Genomic DNA, 20,407 nt, shown 5'->3' with positions numbered 1-20,407 from the left:
CAGGAAAAAATTCCTTCAAGGTTGGTAGTACCTAAGTTTTGATCAGCATATTTCTTTTGTATTTCTTTACAAGCCATGCAAATCTTCACATGGTTTTATTTTCCAAAACAAATGCTTCAACTTTTTTCCTAGTAGCCTAGCTACAACCCTGTAAAAACAAATCTAGAGAGTGACATATGAGGGAAAAACAAGTTTAACTAAGGACATAGTTCAAAAAGCAGCTTCTATTAAGAGCATAAAGCCCAATTTGATCTGAAGACAATGTAAATACTTACAATGTTGAAACTATATAGTTAAAAACAGTACCTATAATTAATGATATCCTCCCAAGATAAAAATGACAACTGGAAAAACAGTATTTATAATTAACTTTTGTTAAAAAAAAAAGAAAGCCTAGATATTAATTTGATTATGCTAAAACTATTAGTATGAATATAAACTCTTCAGAAAAATATACATCTCATGAATCATGTATATTCTATAGTACTTTCTGGTTACAAAATTTAAGTCAATCAAGCTAACAAATATGAAGCAAAACTTCAAAAATATGTATTTCAAACAGTCCAAAATTCAAATGTTTTAAACTGATAAAAACATAAAACCAGAATATGTATTAAAATGTTGCTCTCAATATCATAAATAGAAATGAGCAAATAAATGTCACAATGAATATAAAACTCTCCATTTCTCACCCCACTACTAACTCAACAGTTTTGGAGGCTAATTTTTTTTTATGTAGCCCTTTATTTTAAAATGTTCTCTGACACAAATGCCATCACACACACACAATAGATGACAACTAACGATATTTAGTATTTTCTAGACTTTCTGTGTAACTCAATAACTACTCACAAAGTTCTGCGAACTCCAGCTTCAAGCCTGAAGTCAATCTAAGATAGCCAATAGAAAGTACACCTGTGCAATTACTGCATTTCCTATTTCAGAATGCTGAACGTAATACACAATAACTGAGCGCATCTGAAGCAATAATAAACGCAAAACTCAAATTATGCAGAAGCCACCTTACAAAAAAAGGCCTGTAATATCACTATTAAAAAGCAATAAATACAAAGAATATCATTTTAGTTTTAAATAACACCAACTAACTTAGGATCCTCTAAGGGTAGGTAAACATTAAAAATAAAATACAGCCTCATGATAAATTACAATATGAAAGTATTCCTAGAAGAAAAACTAGAAGCGAAAAATGACACTAGATCACAAAATATATCATCTAGACTGTATCACATATCAACTGAATAAAAAATTTAACTTTGTCGAATAAGCAGTCAAAAAAGAAGAGGGAGAATGAAAGGAAATCCAGATTATAGTATCCCATTTCATAGTATCCTCGTTTTCCTAAAGATATAATAATCCTTTTGAACGTTTTTAAGTCACTGGAAATTCAACAAAAAGTAATTATCAAAACAATCCTGGTGACCCAAGCCACCAACATGTTATGCCATGTAGGAGTATTCTACTGAAAAACCTATTAAATGACACTGTTCCAAACAAGAAGTTTCATTTAAAAAATAATTCTTAAAGTCAGAATTTTTAAAACTAAAGGAGTTTCCAAAACAAAGAAAAAAATTTTCCCAAAGGTTACAAAGTTTCATTAACTATCTTAAGTCTTTTACTAAGCATCACCTTTCTGCCCCTCAGTGGACATCAAGCGATCAGTAACAATGTCACAAAAGAATGTTTACCAAGATTGGGGCTGGGGTGTCACCTGTAATGATTTTGTATGAAAAACGTAAACGATCCTGAAATTGGTGAGGAAAACTTTCACCTCCTACAATCTCACTTTATTTATATTAAATGTGTCTCAGTCTGAAATGAACAAGAGCTTAAGAACTGTTTGGTGTGCAAGGTTTGCTTTTGGTTTTGCTAAAAACAAATCTCTCCCTAAGTCCCTTATTTCCAAATACTATGGAAAAGTCACTACTACTCACCGCAAGTAATACTGTTTTAAAGCAAAGGCAGCGTTAGAACAACTTCTGGGAAAGTTGAACTCTTCAACAATTTCTCCCCACTGATTCTTCTCAGAAACCTGGTAAAACACAGGCACACTTGTCTGAACATGAACAATCTAAGAAAATCTTAACCTAACTATGAAATAAATACCCATTCTACAGAGATCTGTAGATGCCTAAGGCATCAGTGGGTGTTTCGGATCGATCGGTAAGAGTTCCTAAGCAAGGGCTTCTTGAATCACTGTGTTTTCACCAGAGAGCCCTGTATTTAATACCACTTGTTTTGTTTGGAAGGGGGGGGCTGGTGGGTTTGTTTTGTTTTTGAAGCCCGGACAATAACCAATCGCAAGTCCCTCTGTCGCCCCCTTTTAAATCTCAACGCGGTCCGTTTACACTAAAAAAAAAAAAAAAAAAAAAAAAAAAAAGTTCAAAAGGATCAATACAGTTCCGGACAGCGACGTCCGCGGGTTCTGGGGGGGCCAGGGCCAGGGCCGATTCCGATCCCTCTCCCAGATCTATCCATCTCCATAGGCCCTTCTTTGAGGCCTACAGCTTCTGCCTAGCCTTGAAGCCTAAGATGGCTATTTGGAGACAGGTCCTGGTTTCTTTTGTTAGCTGTATAAACCGAGGGCGACGGGGCCGAGGCTGTGCCCCCGGCTGCCGGGATCATTTCGCAGCCGATTATCGATGTTAAACCTGCCCGCGCTAATTTTGAGTTGCACGAAAACTGCTCTCAGAGTCTGTGTGTCTCTGTGTCTCCGCCTGTGCTAGAGCGGCAGCGGCGGCAGAGCTGACTCGCGAGCGAGCGGGCGGGCGGCGCGGGCGCGGGGCGGGCGCGGGGCTCAGGCTGGCGCCCCGCACGCCCGCACTCCCCGCCGCGGCGCTCAGACCCTGCCGGCCCGACCGGGCACCGGGCAGGGCGCGAGCCGGCGCCGGGCCGCCCGCCCGCCGGAGCCCCGCGCCCGCCGCGCGCACGCGAGCCACCAGGCCAAAAACAGCCCCGCCGCCGTCCGCCTCCGTGCCACCGGCTGGGAGCGAAAAGAACGCCTTTTGCCCCCGCGGGCCACCCTCCCAGCACCAAGCGCCCACTCCGGGGTCAAAGGAGACTTTTTGGAGGAGACCAGCGAGAGGGAAATACAAATTAAAACTTCCACTCACCTTCGCGAATCCGCCTAAAGTAGTGACTCTGGTGTAGAGACCGTGAAGATCCAGCTCCTTCCCACCCACCGCAGGGATTTTTTTAAAAGGCGACCTGCAAGAGAGAGAAAGCCCCGCACTTGTCAGCCGGGACCCCGTGCCCGGCCCGGGCGGGAGAGCCCCGTTCGCCCCGGCTCGCCCCGGCGCTGCCCCCCCGGTTCTGCTCTCACCCTCTGCTGTGGTGGAACTGCCGCAGCTCGTCCAGGAAAGCGAGTCCCTTTCTCCGCTCGTCCGGAGGCGCCTTCCCCGTCGAGTTTGCCATTATGTTTTCAAAGGAGGTTTTTAAAAAACCCAGATCGGTGTTTTAAAAGCGCCCCCCGCTCCCAGCGCTTCCTACCAGAGCCCGGAGCCCATTCCTCGGCCGGCGGCGGCGGGGCTCAGTCATGGGCCGGCGGTGGCGGCGGCGGCGGCGGCGGCGGCGGCGGCGCAGGGAGGGAGGGAGGGAGGGGGAGGAGGAGGAGGAGGAGGGGAAGGAGGGAGCAGGAGGCCAGGGGGAGAGGAGGGAAGGAGGGAGGGGAATTTCTAAAAAAGTTTAAAGAAATCGGAGCGAAACTAGAGGGGCAGGCGACTGCCGGATCCGCGCGAAGCCGCGGGGCGAGCGCGGCCCCCACCCCTTCCTTCCCTCCCTCCCCGTGGCCCGGCTCTCGCCCGCCTCTCAGCGCAGCCGGCTGAGGCGGCTCAGCCCGGGGACGCGATTCAACATGGTGCTGCTGCCGGGGGCGCGCGAGCGGGCGAGGGGCAAGGCGAGCTGATGGTGAGGGGTCTGGGCGGCCAGAGGCCCAAGAGTTTCGGCGGCGGCGGCGGCAGGGCTGGGGCAGGCGGGGCTGGGGGTGGGGAGGGGGAGGTCTGTGTGGTGGTTTGTGGAAAGCGGGGTGACAGCGTGTATTTCGGCCCCGGCTCCGCGGGGCCCTCGTACACATTTACGCGCGGCCTTGGCCGCGGAGGCCGGGGCGTCCCCGGGCAGAAGCACCGGCGGCAGCTGAGCGCGCCGCCCGCCTGCTTCCCTCCCCGCCAGCCTCCCTCTCTGCCGCCGCCAGCGCCGCCGCCACGGCCCGGCAGCCAGTGCCACACAGCGACCCCCGAGGGCCGGCCGCGGCACTGCGCCTGGCTCCACACCGCCCCGGCAGCTCCTCGCGGGGAACAATAGACTCGGCTCGCCGGGCTTAGGGTTCGTCTGCAATGTGCCGCACATTTCACACACACACAAAGCCGGCGGAAAGGGGGGCGGCGCGGGGAAACGGCCACTACCGGTTGTTCCAGGGTTAGGGGTGGAGGCGATGTTCGCGTCCCCGGCCCGGCTGTTAGAAGGGCCGCCTCTGAGTCCCCGCCTGCCCGATAGAACCGGTGTGGCGCTCTGAAGGGGAAGGAAGCTCACTGGGGCAGCTATTCACGCTACGCAACATTCACAGATCGGAATAAAGTCAATTTGTTACCTTCTCCTTTTGTAAAGTCTAAAGGAATCGGCTTTTATGAGCCTTATGCTAGTATTTTGGGGCCTGGTTAGCACATTTTCTATGAATTATCCACACGCTAACTTTAGCAAACTATACGTTAAATACATTGTGAATTGTCTGTCCTAGTTCTGTGGAAATAGAGTAATGCTCTTAATCCATCTTGCCGCTGGTTGGCTTCACATATCAAACTGGATTATTCTATGACCAAAGTTATGCAAGCTAACTAAACTGGTTGGGAAGCAATCTGTCGAACTTCGACAATAATTAACGTTTACATTTTTATAGTAAGGTCTCTTCAAGATTGCTGCGTTTAAAATAAATATCGAATAAAACATTTTTCCTTGCTTTCAAATGTCTTAAATGTAATCCTCGTTTAAAATATTTTTGAAAGTTAAAAAAACCCTTTGCTTAAATGATAGTCAAAACATCTCAACAAATACTATCACCTAAATTTGCATTTACGAAGGGTGTTGGAGCCGGCTTTTTGCTACAAATGTTAAGATTACAGTACGTGAAGCGTACTATTATTCCCATTTTAGTGACGGCCACCACGGGCAAAGTCCCTGCCTAATGCAAGGTCACAGGGTAATAAGGGTCTGGATGGGTTATTTCAGGTAGTCGTTCCAATGGGAACATTGCTTTGGAGGTGAAAAATTATGTAATATGGTGCAGCGTGCTTCCGGTGCTCACTCTAGGAAACGGACTTATTTCCCAACTAAAGTTTGTCTCTTAAGTGGGGTCGGAATAAGGCTGTGGCTAGGAAGTTCCTGACACCCCAGGGCCAGTGAGTGTCTCGGAAGCCTGTGAGGGGCGGAGACCCGGCCCCGGGAGGTGGAGAAGCTCGGCGGCCGCGGGAGACTAGGGGTGAGACTGCTGTTAGTAGCACTCGGTCAGCTGTCCCTTCCCCCACCCGTCCTCTTAGGGGGAGTGGAGATGTAGGCTCGGAGCTGCGTGGCCCGGGCTGTGCGGATTCCCTAAACGCCGCACTTGCGCACAGCCCCTTACGTAACCGTCAGTGCCGGGGATTCCCTAGAGGGGGTCATTCTATTCAACCATTATACACACCCCGGGCTCCTGCCGCCGCGCCGCCGCCGCCTCACAAAATGGCGGCGCCCATAGAGGAGACAGCGGCCGCTTCCCCGGCCCCATTTTGTGGGAAGTGAGAGATCTGTCAACACGGAAAACCTCTGCTGAGGATGCATCCGAGTTTGGAAACCCCACTTAAGGGATGGAGCCTGGGGGATCACATTAAACGGAAAATACCAACAACTTCCACCTCTACGCATTTTTAGTTTTTCATTTTCTCGAAGGAAGCGCCAGAAGCCTGTGGGGTGTAACTAGAGGGAGAACGGAAAGCTGAAGTGACTGCTCCGGGGACTTGCCGCGGCGCCTTAGTGGCTTTGGTTGCTCTTCCACGCTCCCGGCAGCTGACCGGGATCTCTTGGAGGGTCTCCTGGGCCACCTCGGCCACGCCTGTCGTGCAATGAGACTTTTCTGTAGTTTTAAAATGCCACAGTCCACGGCCCGGTCGGCACCGCTCGCCTGAATCGTGGGCTTCGGGAACCCTGGAGGCTGCTGCTCCAGGAACTCGCTGTCGGCCAGGAACCGGGGAGCTCGGTTGCCAGGAGCGGGCGGTATTCGCGGACTCCGGCGGCCCTAGCGGGTGGCGGCCGGGATCCGAGCTGGGGATGACGGTGCTGATGGAGCTGATGGGGCAAGAGTGGGAACGGAGGCACGTACACTGAAATTTAAGTTGTCCAAGTTGGGACTTAAGATAGAAGGTTAATATTGTCTCAGGCTAGACTTAGAATGTCTTTTCTGGTATCCCAGTCTGCAGTGGGCAAATCTGTTGTCTTTATTTCTGATTTAAGGGCAGAATGGAGGGATGACATTTTTACTTTTCAAGAGGTGGTTGCCACTTTTAAGTCACTGTTATTAATGTGTGTGTGTGTACATACACTAACATATACAATAGTGTGTTTTGCTTTTCAGAGCAAGTATCAAAGGCTAAAGACTTGGAGTGATACTAATGTTTAAAAGCCTTTTGGAAAAAAAAAAAGATATGATGAGAAACCGGAGAATTGACTTTTTAAAATTCCTTTTCTGTAGAAGAGGCTATCTTCAAAATGGAGTCCTAAAGAATATCTGATGAATAGAATTTAAATTCTTAACAGTGTATATACCCTGTGGTCAAAAGCATAAACGTAAAACTTGATGTTTATCAGATTACTTACGTTTCAATTTTCCTGTGATTAGAAAAATGTAAGACAAAAGTAAGCTATTAACGGTATTTGCTTGGAAGAGTAACGTAAAGGTTTAAGGAAAGGTTTGTTGAAACAGATATGCATCACAAGAATAATTTATTTTAAATGTTGTTTTCCAGTTGCAGCAATCATTTGTGTTTACATGACTTTTTAAAAAGGGGTGTAGCTTATGTTGATTTTGATCCTCGTATTTAATCTCTAGTGCAGAAGTTGAGATTTCTGCAGGCTGCACCTCAATCACTAAGTTCCACACTCCATCCTCTGCTGCGCCAATCCTGGCATGTGGATCACCAAGATAAAATTTCTGGTCCTGTCTGTTCTTACTGATGTCCTTTAGAGTTGATAAATTTGATTGCCACTAATCAGTCTGTCTCTCTTGCAAGAACACCACATTTAGCATCGAAGTAGAGTCAGAGTATATTTTTTATGAGATTGTACTAAAGTAACCTTCTATTATATTTCTTTTTACCATATTGCATTTCCTATAGTGGGCAGCATAGAGCAGGTGGATCCTGGCAAAGTAATGTTAGAGATGTGCTGACAGCTTTACAATAGATATTCTCCAATGAATTTGACAAGATATAAAATAAAATGTAGTTTGTAGTTTTCAAGCATTAATGGAAAGTGTTCCTATTAAAAACTTACCAATAACAGTGGAAATTGTTGCAATCCAATTTGTATAGTTTACTATTTTGGTGACAAAGTCCTTATGATGGGAAAAATGTAAAGTGTTGCTTTTGTAACTGCAAACGCTGCACACCGTAATTAGAGGTTTCTGTTATTTTATTTGAATTTTTCATTCTTACCATCAGTTTTAATATTAGTCTGGAAATTGGGATAAATTAATAATTCCCTCATTCAACTAAACCTTAAAAAACTACCCAGTTTCAAATCAAGCATATCAGGTGTATGATTACAACAGCTGAAATAACTTAAATTGAGGAATTGGTATGCCAACTCAGTGGAGAAATTTTGGGATTTTAGGTTATTCTAAGATTTAAAAAAATAGTTTGAATCGTTAAACAAGGCTATTGAAGTTAAATTGGTATTTCCTTAAGGATGATTTTAGAGAAAAATTCTTTGGCGAGATTCAAGAATGCCTTCATGACTTCTCTTGCCTGTACCTATTGCTGTACTTTTTTATGTGGACTAATTTGTCTGATTTGAAAATTTGATTACAATATCAAATCCTAGATGAAGCCCTCCCATTCTTATGGTGATTCTAAGGGGTACTGATAACTAAGCTCTTAAAAGGTGAGGAAATAGTTTATTCTGCTGCAGATTAGGGTACTCTGAATACAGGCACTCTGATGGTAATTCTAAGTAGTATTGATAACTAAGCTTTTAAAAGATAAGGAAATAGTTTATTCTACTTCAGAGTAGGGTAATTTTAATGGCCTGAATATACTCTGAATCTTTTAGATAGATTTCTGAATGATTTGCCCAAAAAAGTCTGATAAGTTTGGGGGATTTTTTAATTTTTTTTCTCTTAAAAAATGATTTGCCCAAAAAAGTCTGATAAGTTTGGGGGATTTTTTAATTTTTTTCTCAGAAATGTGGGATTTTTTAAAAAAAATATTTTCAGTGGATATTGGAGATTATGCTTTGTGCATTAAATCCAGTTTGATTTTTAAGTGATAATTTTCAATTAAAGACTTTCTGTCTTTTTTTTTTTTGAGACGGAGTCTGGCTCTGTCTCCCAGGCTGGAGTGCAGTGGCCGGATCTCAGCTCACTGCAAGCTCCGCCTCCTGGGTTTACACCATTCTCCTGCCTCAGCCTCCGGAGTAGCTGGGACTACAGGCACCGGCCACCTCGCCCGGCTAGTTTTTTGTATTTTTAGTAGAGACGGGGTTTCACCGTATTAGCCAGGATGGTCTCGATCTCCTGACCTCGTGATCCGCCCGTCTCGGCCTCCCAAAGTGCTGGGATTACAAGCTTGAGCCACCGCGCCCGGCCAACCCAATTAAAGACTTCCTAATAAGACAACTAAAAAATTAAATTTTAGACAATTATAATAATATATTTTGGAGAAGCATTCCCAGATGTACTTTTGACAAGGAGTTGATTTTATTAGTTGTTTGGGTTGTTTAATCCAGAATTTTTAAAACTGTTATGGGTTTAATTTGCTACATTTGTCCATTCTTATTCATTTCCTCTGTTTTGATCACCGAAAAGTTGTCTAGAAACTGTGCTCATTATACACAGTTTATAGTATTTAATAGCTTCTGAAAACTTTAAGAGACCATACTAAACCAAGGAACTATTTATTAATGGTAATCTATATTTAGTAATAAATATATTTGTAACTAAAGGTGGGATTACTAAATCACTGAGTAAATATTTCTTGAATATTTGGACAGGAGGTGGGGGGAGGAAGAATGACTTGACCCTCAAGGAACTTAACTGCTACCTTTAAAAGGTTATAATGAAGCTGGGCACAGTGGTACACAGCTGTAGTCCTAGCTACTCAGGAGGCTGAGACAGAAGGACCCCTTGAGCCGAGGAGTTCGAGTCTCTGTCTCTTAAAACAAAAAAGGTTATAAAAATATTCAGACTGGAGGGTTCCTAACTTTTACTACTTAAGCAGGGTCTTTACCACAGAGTTAAATTTAAAGTTCTGTTTAGAATGGTAACAAATTTAATTATGTACAAAACAGCATCACTTTAGTGTTAGTATCAGTGTTACTCAAAGTGTTGTAATAATGTTAATAACAAGCATTTAAATCACATTGTTTGAAAACTGGGATCTACAAAAAATATGATTCCAATAATTAACTTTTTAATTATGGGAAAGGCAAGGCAATGTTCAGTGAATGTAAAAAATATACTACTGAGCAAACAAACAGAATTTGTTTTAATGAATTTTGATTTTCTGTTTTAATTTTTTGGTACGTTGACTCTTCTTGACATGGCACTTTGCTATTAATTAAAAAAAATTAAACCCCAAAGACAAATTAATTCTGTATTTAATGCAGATTTAATTCTTGACTAGCTGTAATGCTTAAGGAGTTGGCAGTCTTGTTGGCAAAACAATAAAATAGGAATTAAGCTGAAATGCAAAACTGTGTAATAATTAGGTTTCATGAAGTTATATATAGTTTTCCTTAATAACTACATAAGTCAGTAATGTTGACTTAATAATAATTTATTTAGCTTTTGCTTTTCTCAGAAAACATATCAGACTCTTCATATATAGCATCAAAATAGATATTCAACCTGAGCCACTGTAAATTGTTGAAACTTATTGCTATACATTAAGGGAAATTCTATCCAACAGTTCAGTGTAAACAATTTTTTAAAGGTGCTATGATTCTTTAACATGATTTGTAGTATGTAGAACTGAAGTATTCTAGAATAATATTTGTGTGATAATGTACATGAGAAACATTTATAAACAGTCCTTCAGGTGTACAAAATAACTGACATAATATTTTGCATTTAACTACACTGCCTCTAAGTATTTTAAACAAAGATGAAAATTTTAGAGTATTGTGCTATATTTTTATAACTGAATTTCCCTCTTATTAACAATACTAATAACATTTAGCCATCAATGATTACTGATAGCTTAAATAAGAGTGTAGTTTCTGTTTCTAATGTCTATTAATTTTAACCCCATTTAAAGACATTTCCTACTTATCATACTCAAAGTTAATCAGAAGTTAAATGATGGTCCTTCTGGTTCTCTGGAAACTGAAAAGAAGCTTCTCTTTCTTCAGGGTATGCAGAATTTTTTTTTCTTCCCAATGAGCTGAATCCATCCTTTACACTGCTATTTGCTAACCTCAATTGTTTTTCTGCTCCATTAAAGTTGAGGCCACCAAAAATAGTAGTAATATCACAACTACAAAACCCTGGGTGGATTTGTACCCATTGCACATACACTCCTTGCTGCCAATTCCTAAGAGACTTTCGAAATAATAGTATATTCTCAGGTAGACAATAGATTCTACTTGTGGCCTATGTATAGCGTTCAACAAGTCCATGAGCCCTATGAAACAAGATGTGTTTACTGCATTTTTCTAGGGAGAAGGTCTCAGCAGGCACAGGCATCTTAAAGACCCTGTGATGCCCAAAAAGTTAAAGCTCTATTTGCTAATGACGGATAGTAAATTTGGAGGATTGCTTCAGGTGTGGCATTTTATTTTGTGGGTTGTTGGCCCGTAGGGAAAAACATCTTGAAATTGCAGTTAAGGAATACCACTTCAATTCATCAAATTAAAAAAATTACGGCAAATGAGCAAAAATCTATTTTTAAAGAACTACGTACAATATATTCTTATAGAAAAATTTAGATTAAATTCATGGAACTGCTTTTTGGTTTGCCCTGTATTGAAAATAGATGTATGGGGGATTACATTAATTAATGTATTTATTTATTTATTTTTGAGGCGGGGTCTCTGTTGCCCAGGCTGGGGTGCAGTAGCGCAATCTTGGCTCACTGCAACCTCTGCCCCCTGGGCTCAAGCAAGACTCACACCTCAGCCTCCTGAATAGCTAGGACTGCAAGTGCACACACCACACACCACACCTGGCTAATTTTTGTATTTTTTGTAGAGACAGGGGTCTCGCTATGTTGCCCAGGCTGGTCTTGAACTCCTGAGCTCAAGCAATCTGCGTGTTCAAGCCATCGGCCCGTCTTGGCCTTCTAAAGTGCTGGGATTACAGGCGTGAGTCACCGTGGTCAGCCCTATTATTTTAAAGTAGGCTTCAAATATAATTCTTCACTAATTGGGAATGCCTGAGGATGTATATGAATTTATTACCATTTTGTGAGTAGTAGTGTGTGCTTGTGTTCATGGATGGCATTCATCAGAATGTCTCCAATGGTATAGCCAGGTTACACTGCCATCTTCCTGTTCTCCTTTGTGCTTACCTGCTCTGCTGGTATTTGCTGCAGTTTCTGGTGAGTGTATGTAGGTGTTGGCCCAGATGTTGCTTTTGTAGAGATCATCCATAGGGCTCATTTATCCCAAATCAGTTTTTGTGTATTATCTGTGGACCCAATGTGTAATTTGAACTTTAAGAATACTACTTCAGACTGCAGTGTAGCATAACCTTTAAAAAAACAAAATGCTAGTTTTGCCCTAATCTGTGCATATTCCTATTGTTCCATAGGTATTAGTAATACGTGAATTATTTATGTGCCCTTTTTGGTATAGAGTCTCATATGAATAATTACTGTTATTTAAAATCCACGACTCCATGCATTGTTTTGGTGGAAGGGAGAGAGTAGTTTCCCATCATGTTTTACATATATGTTAGCATTCAGATTTTCCCTTTTGGCCCACTCCCTACTGAACTGACGGGAAAGGGCATATTTGAGAGAAAACATATGCTTTACTGAGGTTCCAATAATTAAGCCAATGCACTTGATTTAAGTTATACGTTTAGCTCATTCTTAAAGTGTAAACACTTTACTGTAAGCCTCCTGGCTCCCAAATCAGTGCTTTTTCTACTAAACATTCTGTCTTCCTAAAAAAATCCAATTTTCAGAATCAACTTAGTTGCTAAGCAAATATGCATAAAACCATAAATTTATCTGAATTGTTTCTAATTTAAGGAGTAGTATATAAAAGTTTAAACAGAAATCATTGATCAGTAAAAGTGATGGAAAATCAGCAAAATAAAAATAGAATTAGAGTAGGCTAAAAGGCCCTTCTTCTTTAGGGAGTTATTTGGAAAACTGAGTACAAATATAGGGTCTGGGACTTCTCAGGTGATATTTTATCTTAAATTAGAATCTGCATGAGGCGGGGTGGGGTCGCTCATGCCTGTAATCTCAGCACTTTGGGAGGCCAAGGCAGGAGCGTCCCTTGAGACCAGGAGTTTGAGACCAGCCTGAGCAACATAGCAAGACCCTCTCTCTATTTTTAAAAAAGTAAAATTGGATTTAAAATAAATAAGGAATCTGCATGAACTTTCTTATCATTTATTCTTACATGTTATTTGTCAGTGTGTGATATTTAATAACCAAGTAAGAAACTTGAAATGAGTCTTTTGAGGCTACAACTTATATAACATTTTATAAATATTACTGCTACGTACATAATAGACTAACTTTTTTTAGCCTCACAATAATACCTTGTACAACTTATAAATGCTAAAGGGCCTATAGAAGGCTACCCACCTATGTAAAAAAAAAAAGGTCCTAGCTCTGTCTGGTGCAGCTTGACAAATTATTTTTGATATGAATTGCCAGGAATGGAGGCGTATCATTCCTTGCTGATAAGAGCACATACACTTCCTTTGCTGGCTAAGCTATGTGATTCTATAGGACCTTAGTGTTGTGGCCATCCTTTCAGTAGTAAGCAGATTTAGAAAAGTTGTCCTGTTGTTACCTTATTTCAGTAGTTTTTGGTCTTTCTATATTGTGTGTAACCTCACTTAATCAGATTGTTATGTCTGTTTCCCCCTAGGAAATATAGGAAGATTAAAAAAAGCCAGGCCAGATACTTATGACTGAACATGAGCTCAACAGATGAAATAGGTGTCTTAACCATACTCTCTCTCTTTTTTTTTTTTTTTAGAGGGAGGAGTTCTGGCTCTGTCACCCAGGCTGGAGTTCAGTGGCTCAATCATGGCTCACTGCAGCCTTGACCTTCCCAGGCTCAAGCAATTCTCCTGCCTCAGCCTTCTGAGTAGCTGAGACTACAGGCATGCAGCACCACACCCAGTTAATTTTTTTTATTTTTATTTTTGTAGAGACACCGTCTTGCTGTGTTGCCTAGGCTGGTCTTGAACTGAGCTCAACCAATCCTCTCATCTTGGCCTCCCAAAGTGCTGGGATTACAAGCGTGAACCAGGGCACTTGGTCCATACTATTTTTCTTAAAGTCACAAGTTAAAGCTGGGGGTTTCACCCAGAATCAAAGTGCCAGGTAGCATTTTAGTGCAGCCTAGGATAAGCAGCTCTGTTTCCATTAACACAGTGCAAGAATTCAGGGGTATCACTTGCTAAATGTAAACCAGTTACCTCCATAATCTCCCAAAAATTTTATTGTGACAAACGAGTGCCATACTCTGAACATTAAAGGCTTTTACCTCCAGCTGTCCAAACATTGTGCATGTTGTTCAGGTAAAGGCACTGGTATGGTAGGAGTTTCTCCTTTAGTGTCTTGTAATTGACAACAGATCCAGCATTTATGGAATGTATTGTTATTGTAACTTTTGAGTTTCCATAGCCAAGAATGTAAGAGTAATAACTAGGTATGGTCCATTATTTTTAGTAAAGTTCATTTTAGTTAGCCTTTGATGGTAGACACTTCTCAGGTTATAATTCAGACTCAATAACAAAGCCAGAAAGTTCAGGAAGGGTAGGGTAGTGCTGTGGTCTGAATGTTGAAATCCTAACTATCGAGGCATTAGGAAATGGAACCTCTGAAAGGTGATTAGATCATGAGGGCAGAACCCTAATGAATTAGTGCCCTTGTAAAAGAGACCCCAGAGAACTGGTTTGCCCCTTCTGCCGTGTGAGGTTACAGCAAAAAGACCATTATATAGGAAGCAGGACCTCACCAGACACCAAATCTGCCAACGCCTTAATCTTGGACTTCCCAAACTCCAGAACTGAGAGACAGAAATTTATTAAGTTTATAAGCTACCCAGTCTATCGTATTTTGTTACATCAGCCCAAACAGACTAAGGTAACAAGAAGCAACCCTCACAGTGCTTGCTTAATGTCATGCACCTGTCATTCTAATAGTGATCATTTGCCAGTCTTTTTTTTATGAAAGAAATCAGCAGTCCTGCTTTCTCTTGTTTTTAGTGACAGGTCTCAGATAAGGATTTATTTTCCAGAAAGAAAGTGACTAAATAGATTCCTTCCATAAAGATTTTCAGATCAGTAGATCGGCCTTAAACTAATGTAGTCTTTGGACCCAGTTCAGAAGTGGCCAAGGCCAATCCTCAATGCATGAAAGTAAAAGTTAGACTGTATTTAAGGAAGACAAATTACTAATTAGGAACTGTCAAATGAGGTCAGAGGCAAGACCTTACTGACAGATGGGCAAGTTAAATGCTATCTTCTGAAAAGTTTAGCTGCTTCATGATGAACTCATTTGGAGCATATCTGGAAAGTTTTTTGGACACGTCTAAAACATGGGGTTGAATTTTCCTTATAAGCCAGGGTTAGGACAGAAGGTCGATCAGCTGTCTAGATAGTCTCAGCACTACCAGAAACTATTTGTAAGCTGTATAACTACTCTGATGACTCAAGGTGGAAGTGTCCAGGAACTTTTCTTCTAGACACTGTGAGAAACCAAAGATTACTAATAAGAAATTGTTTGATAGATAAGATGAACATCTTAAACATAAAGCATAGATTCAAGACAGAGGACCTTTGTACCTGACAAGTACTCAGGAGGGCTTGAAAAGGGCCCCCGCAGGTGAGTTTCAGGCTCTGTCTTCCACTCATGAACCTACCAAATCTAATCCTTGCTGCTGAAGATTTCTTAAGAAAAATGAACAGTGTGTCTGGCCACTTCAGTGTCTTTAGAATCCCATCTTGGTGTTATACTTTCCCTATTGTTTCTAGATAGAGAGGTAGCAAATGCTTTACAAAATCTCAAGGAGTTATAAACTACTTTTACAATCTGTCTTATAAAGTATATTCCCTAGTTATTATAAATAGGCGAAATGCTATTCCAAATCTAACAATAAAGACTTTTGCCAATACTCATTGTTTCAGCTTTCAAATATGTTAAGTATGTTTTCTACCCATCCTACAAAAGTATACATAATCACTAAAACTTATGAACAACACATATATGATATTGACCTGAATATTTACAGAGAGCTCCCAGGACGGATGATTTTATTTATTACGTTAATTCTCTGTTTAGTTTGTGACCTGATCTTAGTAGTAACAAGTGAATGAGTTAGCAGAGGAAATCAGTTAATATAAGAGCAACAGTGCCTGTGAAGAAGTCACCACATGGGCCAGGCAGAATGGCTCATGCCTACGTCTGTATAATCCTAGCACTTTGGTAGGCTGAGGTGGGAAGATCTCTTGAACTCAGGAGTTTGAGACCAGCCTGAGCAACATAGCAAGACCTTATCTCTACTAAGAATAAAATTTAAAATAAAGACATGAAGAAATCACCACAGCCTTAGTTTAGTAACAATAACAGAATTTTGTAATATCCACGGCAGAGGAGACTAAGGAGCAGATATTTTAGCTCCTCCAGAAGTGAGGAATCTTTATTGTTTTTACAATTGTCTACAATGAAGAACTACCCAAAAGCTTAAGGAGCATCAGTCATTTATGCCTTTTCGGAAGTTAAAGTATCATCTCAGGTGAGGACGGCACTTTCTGCCATCTAGGAAGAATATGGAGAAAGCAAAATGTTTTACTACTTTGTCTTAAGAACACCTCATGTCTCGAAGCCAATTTGGTTTTTTTCTCCAAGCTGCCAGTTCCCTCTTCAGTATTATACAGTGTTTTGTTTTAGTCATAGCACGAATTACTAATTTAAACAAGACTTAACTCTTTCAATAAGAAATAATACATAGTAAAATACGTGTGTGACCATATATTTGCAAGAAAGGGGTTGTGCCATGAATCTTTTGTTCTCAGTTTAACAAATAAATTTTCAAAGGCAAATTTCAGGAATCAGAATGTTGTTTTAAATATTATTAACAAGACAACAAATTATTCAATCAGATAACTAATCAGAATTATAGACTTTAAACTTAAACGTTATTTTTCACAGAATATAGCAACACTGAAATCCAGGTGTCTGGGAAGACTATTTTACTTGAAATAATATTTTTAAACCCAGTTTTATGATATAGAATAGAATTCTATTTGCTTTTCTGCAGCTATAGGGAAGAGGGAACATTTTCCCCTTTTGATATTGCTGTTTGTTTGTTTTTTTAAGAAAACAGCAATTAGAAGTGTCTAAATACCGGATTTCCATTAGCTAGCATCAAGAGAGAAGAGTAGGTACAAACTTAAAATTCAGAAAAAGACAGGGCCAGGCATAATGGCTCATCCCTGTAATCCCAAACTTGGGGAGACTGAGGTAGGAGGATTGATTGAGGCCAGGAATTCAAAACCAGCCTGAGCAACAAAGCAAGACCCCGATCTCTACAGAAAAATCAGCCATTCCTGGTGGCTCGCAGCTGTAGTCCCATCTACTCTGGAGACTGAAGCGGGAGGATTGCTTGAGCCCAGGAGTTCAGGGCTACGGTGAGCTGTGATGGCACCACTGCACTCCAACTTGGATGACAAAGCAAGGCCCTGTATCAGAAAATAAAGAAAAAAGGACAGAAAGATAATGCTAACAAATGGAATACGGAGCATATAATGTCTTGCCTCTACATGTAATTAAGAATAGAAGTAAAATTTATCTCAGATTAAGATTTTTTTTTTTAAACAGCCTCAACATATTCAGATAAAACAGATTTTAATAAAATTATATATGTCATCTCTTTCAAAAGTGTTAGGGCTATTTTTAGTCTTTATAAAGCATAACTTACAATTATATATAGTTGTCTGTGGTTTTAGAAAGCTATTCTATTTGTTATTCCCTCCGTATCCCTTAACCCCATGCCTCAAATTATTTCAGAATACTTTCCCAATAATTGACTAACTTGTTCTTTTGTATTCCAAAAATGTGAAAGGTGTTAAAAGTTTGTGTTTTCAGTGCCTTTGGAAACATTTAAAAATGCATCTTTTAAATTGCGTGTCCAAACCAGTATTTCTCAAAATATGCCATGATCTGTTTATAGTTGCTGGGTTAAAAAAAAAAATGCAGTTCCATAACTTTGAGAAATGTCAGGTTAAGCAAAGTTAAAGTTCTTTACTACAAGACTTCTCAGTGCCTTTAATGTCCTCCTATGTTATCCTCTGGGTATATTCTCTTTTCTAAATCAATCTACCCTTTTACTAGGATTGGTGTTCCAAGGAAAATACTGGAAAATGCTGGTCTAAATATTGTTAAAAATTGAACACATGTGTCTAAAACCAAAAGTGCCCAATCCTTTACTAGAATGTGAGCTTCTTGAGGACAAGAGTCTGTACTCATTTTTTGTACTCCCGTCTTGCATATAACCAATATAATGCTCAATATGTATTATTGAATATGTTAATATAAATCTAACTCTGGAGAGTCAATTTGTAATGCAAAGCTAATATGCTCCTGATTTGATAAAATTAATTATTATGAAATAACGTGTATATTTTCATGCATATTTGTTTTCTCTATACTTGGAAGAAATAGAGTATTTTAAATGGACACTATTTTACATGTTCATATTTAAGATGGTGATCAGCTGTTTTTATCTGTTGAAAAGTTGTAGACCTAACCTTATAAAAGATCTGTTCATAGACGATGAAGCATTTCAAAACTGTGAGGTATAGAAATCAGGGTATTCTGATTTATTTCATTTCACTTCAACATTTACCCCTCTGGGAATCTGGAACTTTTTTCATAGCCTTCTACTTCACTCTCAACTCCTACCTCCCAAAAGTATAATTTATATCTACTTATGTTCCCACTGCTTTCAAGAGTTCATATAGTTTCCCAGAATTTGCGGCATCTCCCCCACTCTTTCCTGTTACTTCATGTTATAGAGCTTCTCCAAATGCTTTCCCATAGGTTTCCTGCCTCATCTGCCAGAGACGTCTTGGAGTTCTTCAGAATTTACTGGATGTGCTAAAGAGTATTTAAGTACACATTTACCAAAATGAAGGGACTCCACTGCTGTGCAAGTAGTACTAGGTCTTCAGACCCATGAAGCAAGGACATTTGGGGAAGTCTCGGTTATCAAGTATGATACCTGTTTATGGGGAATGTAGAGAATTTTGCCATCTTTCTTATTAGTAGAAAGAGAAATTTGTAGATTCCTTGGAGATTTAGGGGCGTTTAAGATAATCAAAAAGTTTTATATATTGCAGTTGGGGATCTAATCCATACTGAAGATCATAAACTATAATAAAGTGTCAGGAACAAATAGGAAACAGAAAATACATGAAGGAATTATTTGAGTTTAGAGGAAAAGAAAAAAACCAGCAAGAATACTGCTATCTAATCATTAAATCAGTTTAAGATGGACACATTGGGAATGTCTGGTAAAACATGTTTTCTTAATTAGATTATCATGGTTTTTAGAGGACACTTAATAGTATGAACTCATATTTTGGCAATTTGAGCATCCTTTTTGTAGAATTTTATGAGAATTTTCTTTGTAAAAGAAAACTTTTAAGGATTATTTGATACAGAAGTGTTACTAATGGAAATTGCAAGACTTCCTGCCTTGACGGCCTTTTTAATTAGATGTTCATGCAGTAGCTTAAATGAGTAAGTCTCATAAACAACTGGAGAGTTCTTTAATATCCTTTAGAACCAGATGTTTAGTTGCTGTTATTTTTTTTCTATCTCCATTCAAACTACCATGGATATAACATGTTAGCCAAGCAATGTGCTAAGATAAGAAGCTGTCTGAAGAAGGTACAGTGCCTTAAGTTTTGGAGTTCATGAGTGGTGGGAAGGAGGAGTGGACATAGGAGTAATTCTACTATAGTATGATCAAGGAGTATGATGTAGGTATTGGCTCTGCCTGGAGGATTCTGGAAGCTTTGTAAGAATAGTCTATCTTAAAGTAAGAATGTTCATTGTTACCATTAATGGGGAATGTAGGGCTAGGATATTCAAAGGCCCATAGGCACAAAAGTGTAAGGCATGATTTGGGAATGGTGAATGGCCCACTGAATGAGCCCATTTTGTGGGAGTGAGGGTGAAAAAGAAGCCAGAAAGCTGTGTTGAGGCCAATCTGGGATTTGGACATTTTTTCCCTAAGGCTATATTATTCTCAGTCATTTTTCTTGTGCTACACAAAGGATAGACACACACATGTGCAGGGATATGTACAATTCCTGGGCCCTAGGCTTTTCTGCAGTGAATGCCATCCCATTCAAGCATATGAAAATACATGAAGGGGAATTATACTATTATACATAATTGCAGATAGATACTGATTTGACTGTTTAAATGTATGTTTAACTTTTAGAATTATTACTTGTTCACAACTGGTGAAAACAGTTGTCTTGACAGAGGTTGAGAACAGGAGGTGACTTGTAAGGAATGTAGTAGACCACTATCATGACAAAACAGGAAACTGGAAGCAAAGCGTTCATTAACAGAATGAGAAAACAGTAGATGTGAGGAATATCGCAGAAGTACAATGGAGAGAACTTGACCGATTTCCAAGACTCAACATATTGTATGTGTGGGTCATTCTTCCTTACAACAGGACATATTCCAGTAGATGTTTTGCCATGGGGGGCCTCTTTGAAATGACTCCTTAGGCCATGCACAATATGCCTATAATTCCAGCACTTTGAGAGTCCAAGGTGGGAGGATTCTGGAGACCAGTAGTTCAGACCAGCCTGGACAACACAGCAAGACCCCATCTCCAAAAAAAAATTAAAAATTAGCTGGGCACTTGTGCACTTGTTGTCCTAACTACTTCAGAGGCCAAGGCAAGAGGTTCACTTGAGCTTGAGAGGTCGAGG

The 20,407-nt window shown here is 40.4% G+C and overlaps 1 protein-coding gene across 2 annotated transcripts in view; it reads right to left on the bottom strand.

The window, feature by feature from the left end:
• The window catches only part of ARID2 (AT-rich interaction domain 2), a 186,272-nt gene extending 182,306 nt beyond the window's left edge, over nucleotides 1–3,966 (bottom strand). The window contains exons 1-3 of one of the 2 annotated variants that reach the window (XR_002735471.3): nucleotides 3,341–3,966; nucleotides 3,132–3,225; nucleotides 1,953–2,050 (exon numbers count right to left, since the gene is read on the bottom strand). Coding sequence is in view for 1 of the 2 variants with exons in the window: in XM_023231168.3 (XP_023086936.1) it covers nucleotides 1,953–2,050; nucleotides 3,132–3,225; nucleotides 3,341–3,432 (284 nt within the window). In the remaining variant the exon portion in view is untranslated. The remainder of the gene's footprint in view (nucleotides 1–1,952; nucleotides 2,051–3,131; nucleotides 3,226–3,340) is intronic. The other variant, XM_023231168.3, reaches the window with a different exon arrangement.
• Nucleotides 3,967–20,407: the final 16,441 nt, after the last annotated feature.

This window comes from Piliocolobus tephrosceles, chromosome 10 (genome assembly GCF_002776525.5).
Source record: "Piliocolobus tephrosceles isolate RC106 chromosome 10, ASM277652v3, whole genome shotgun sequence".
Taxonomy (NCBI): Eukaryota; Metazoa; Chordata; class Mammalia; order Primates; family Cercopithecidae; genus Piliocolobus; species Piliocolobus tephrosceles.
Note: the sequence above shows the minus strand (reverse complement) of the source record. Positions and strands in the feature narration are given on the sequence as shown.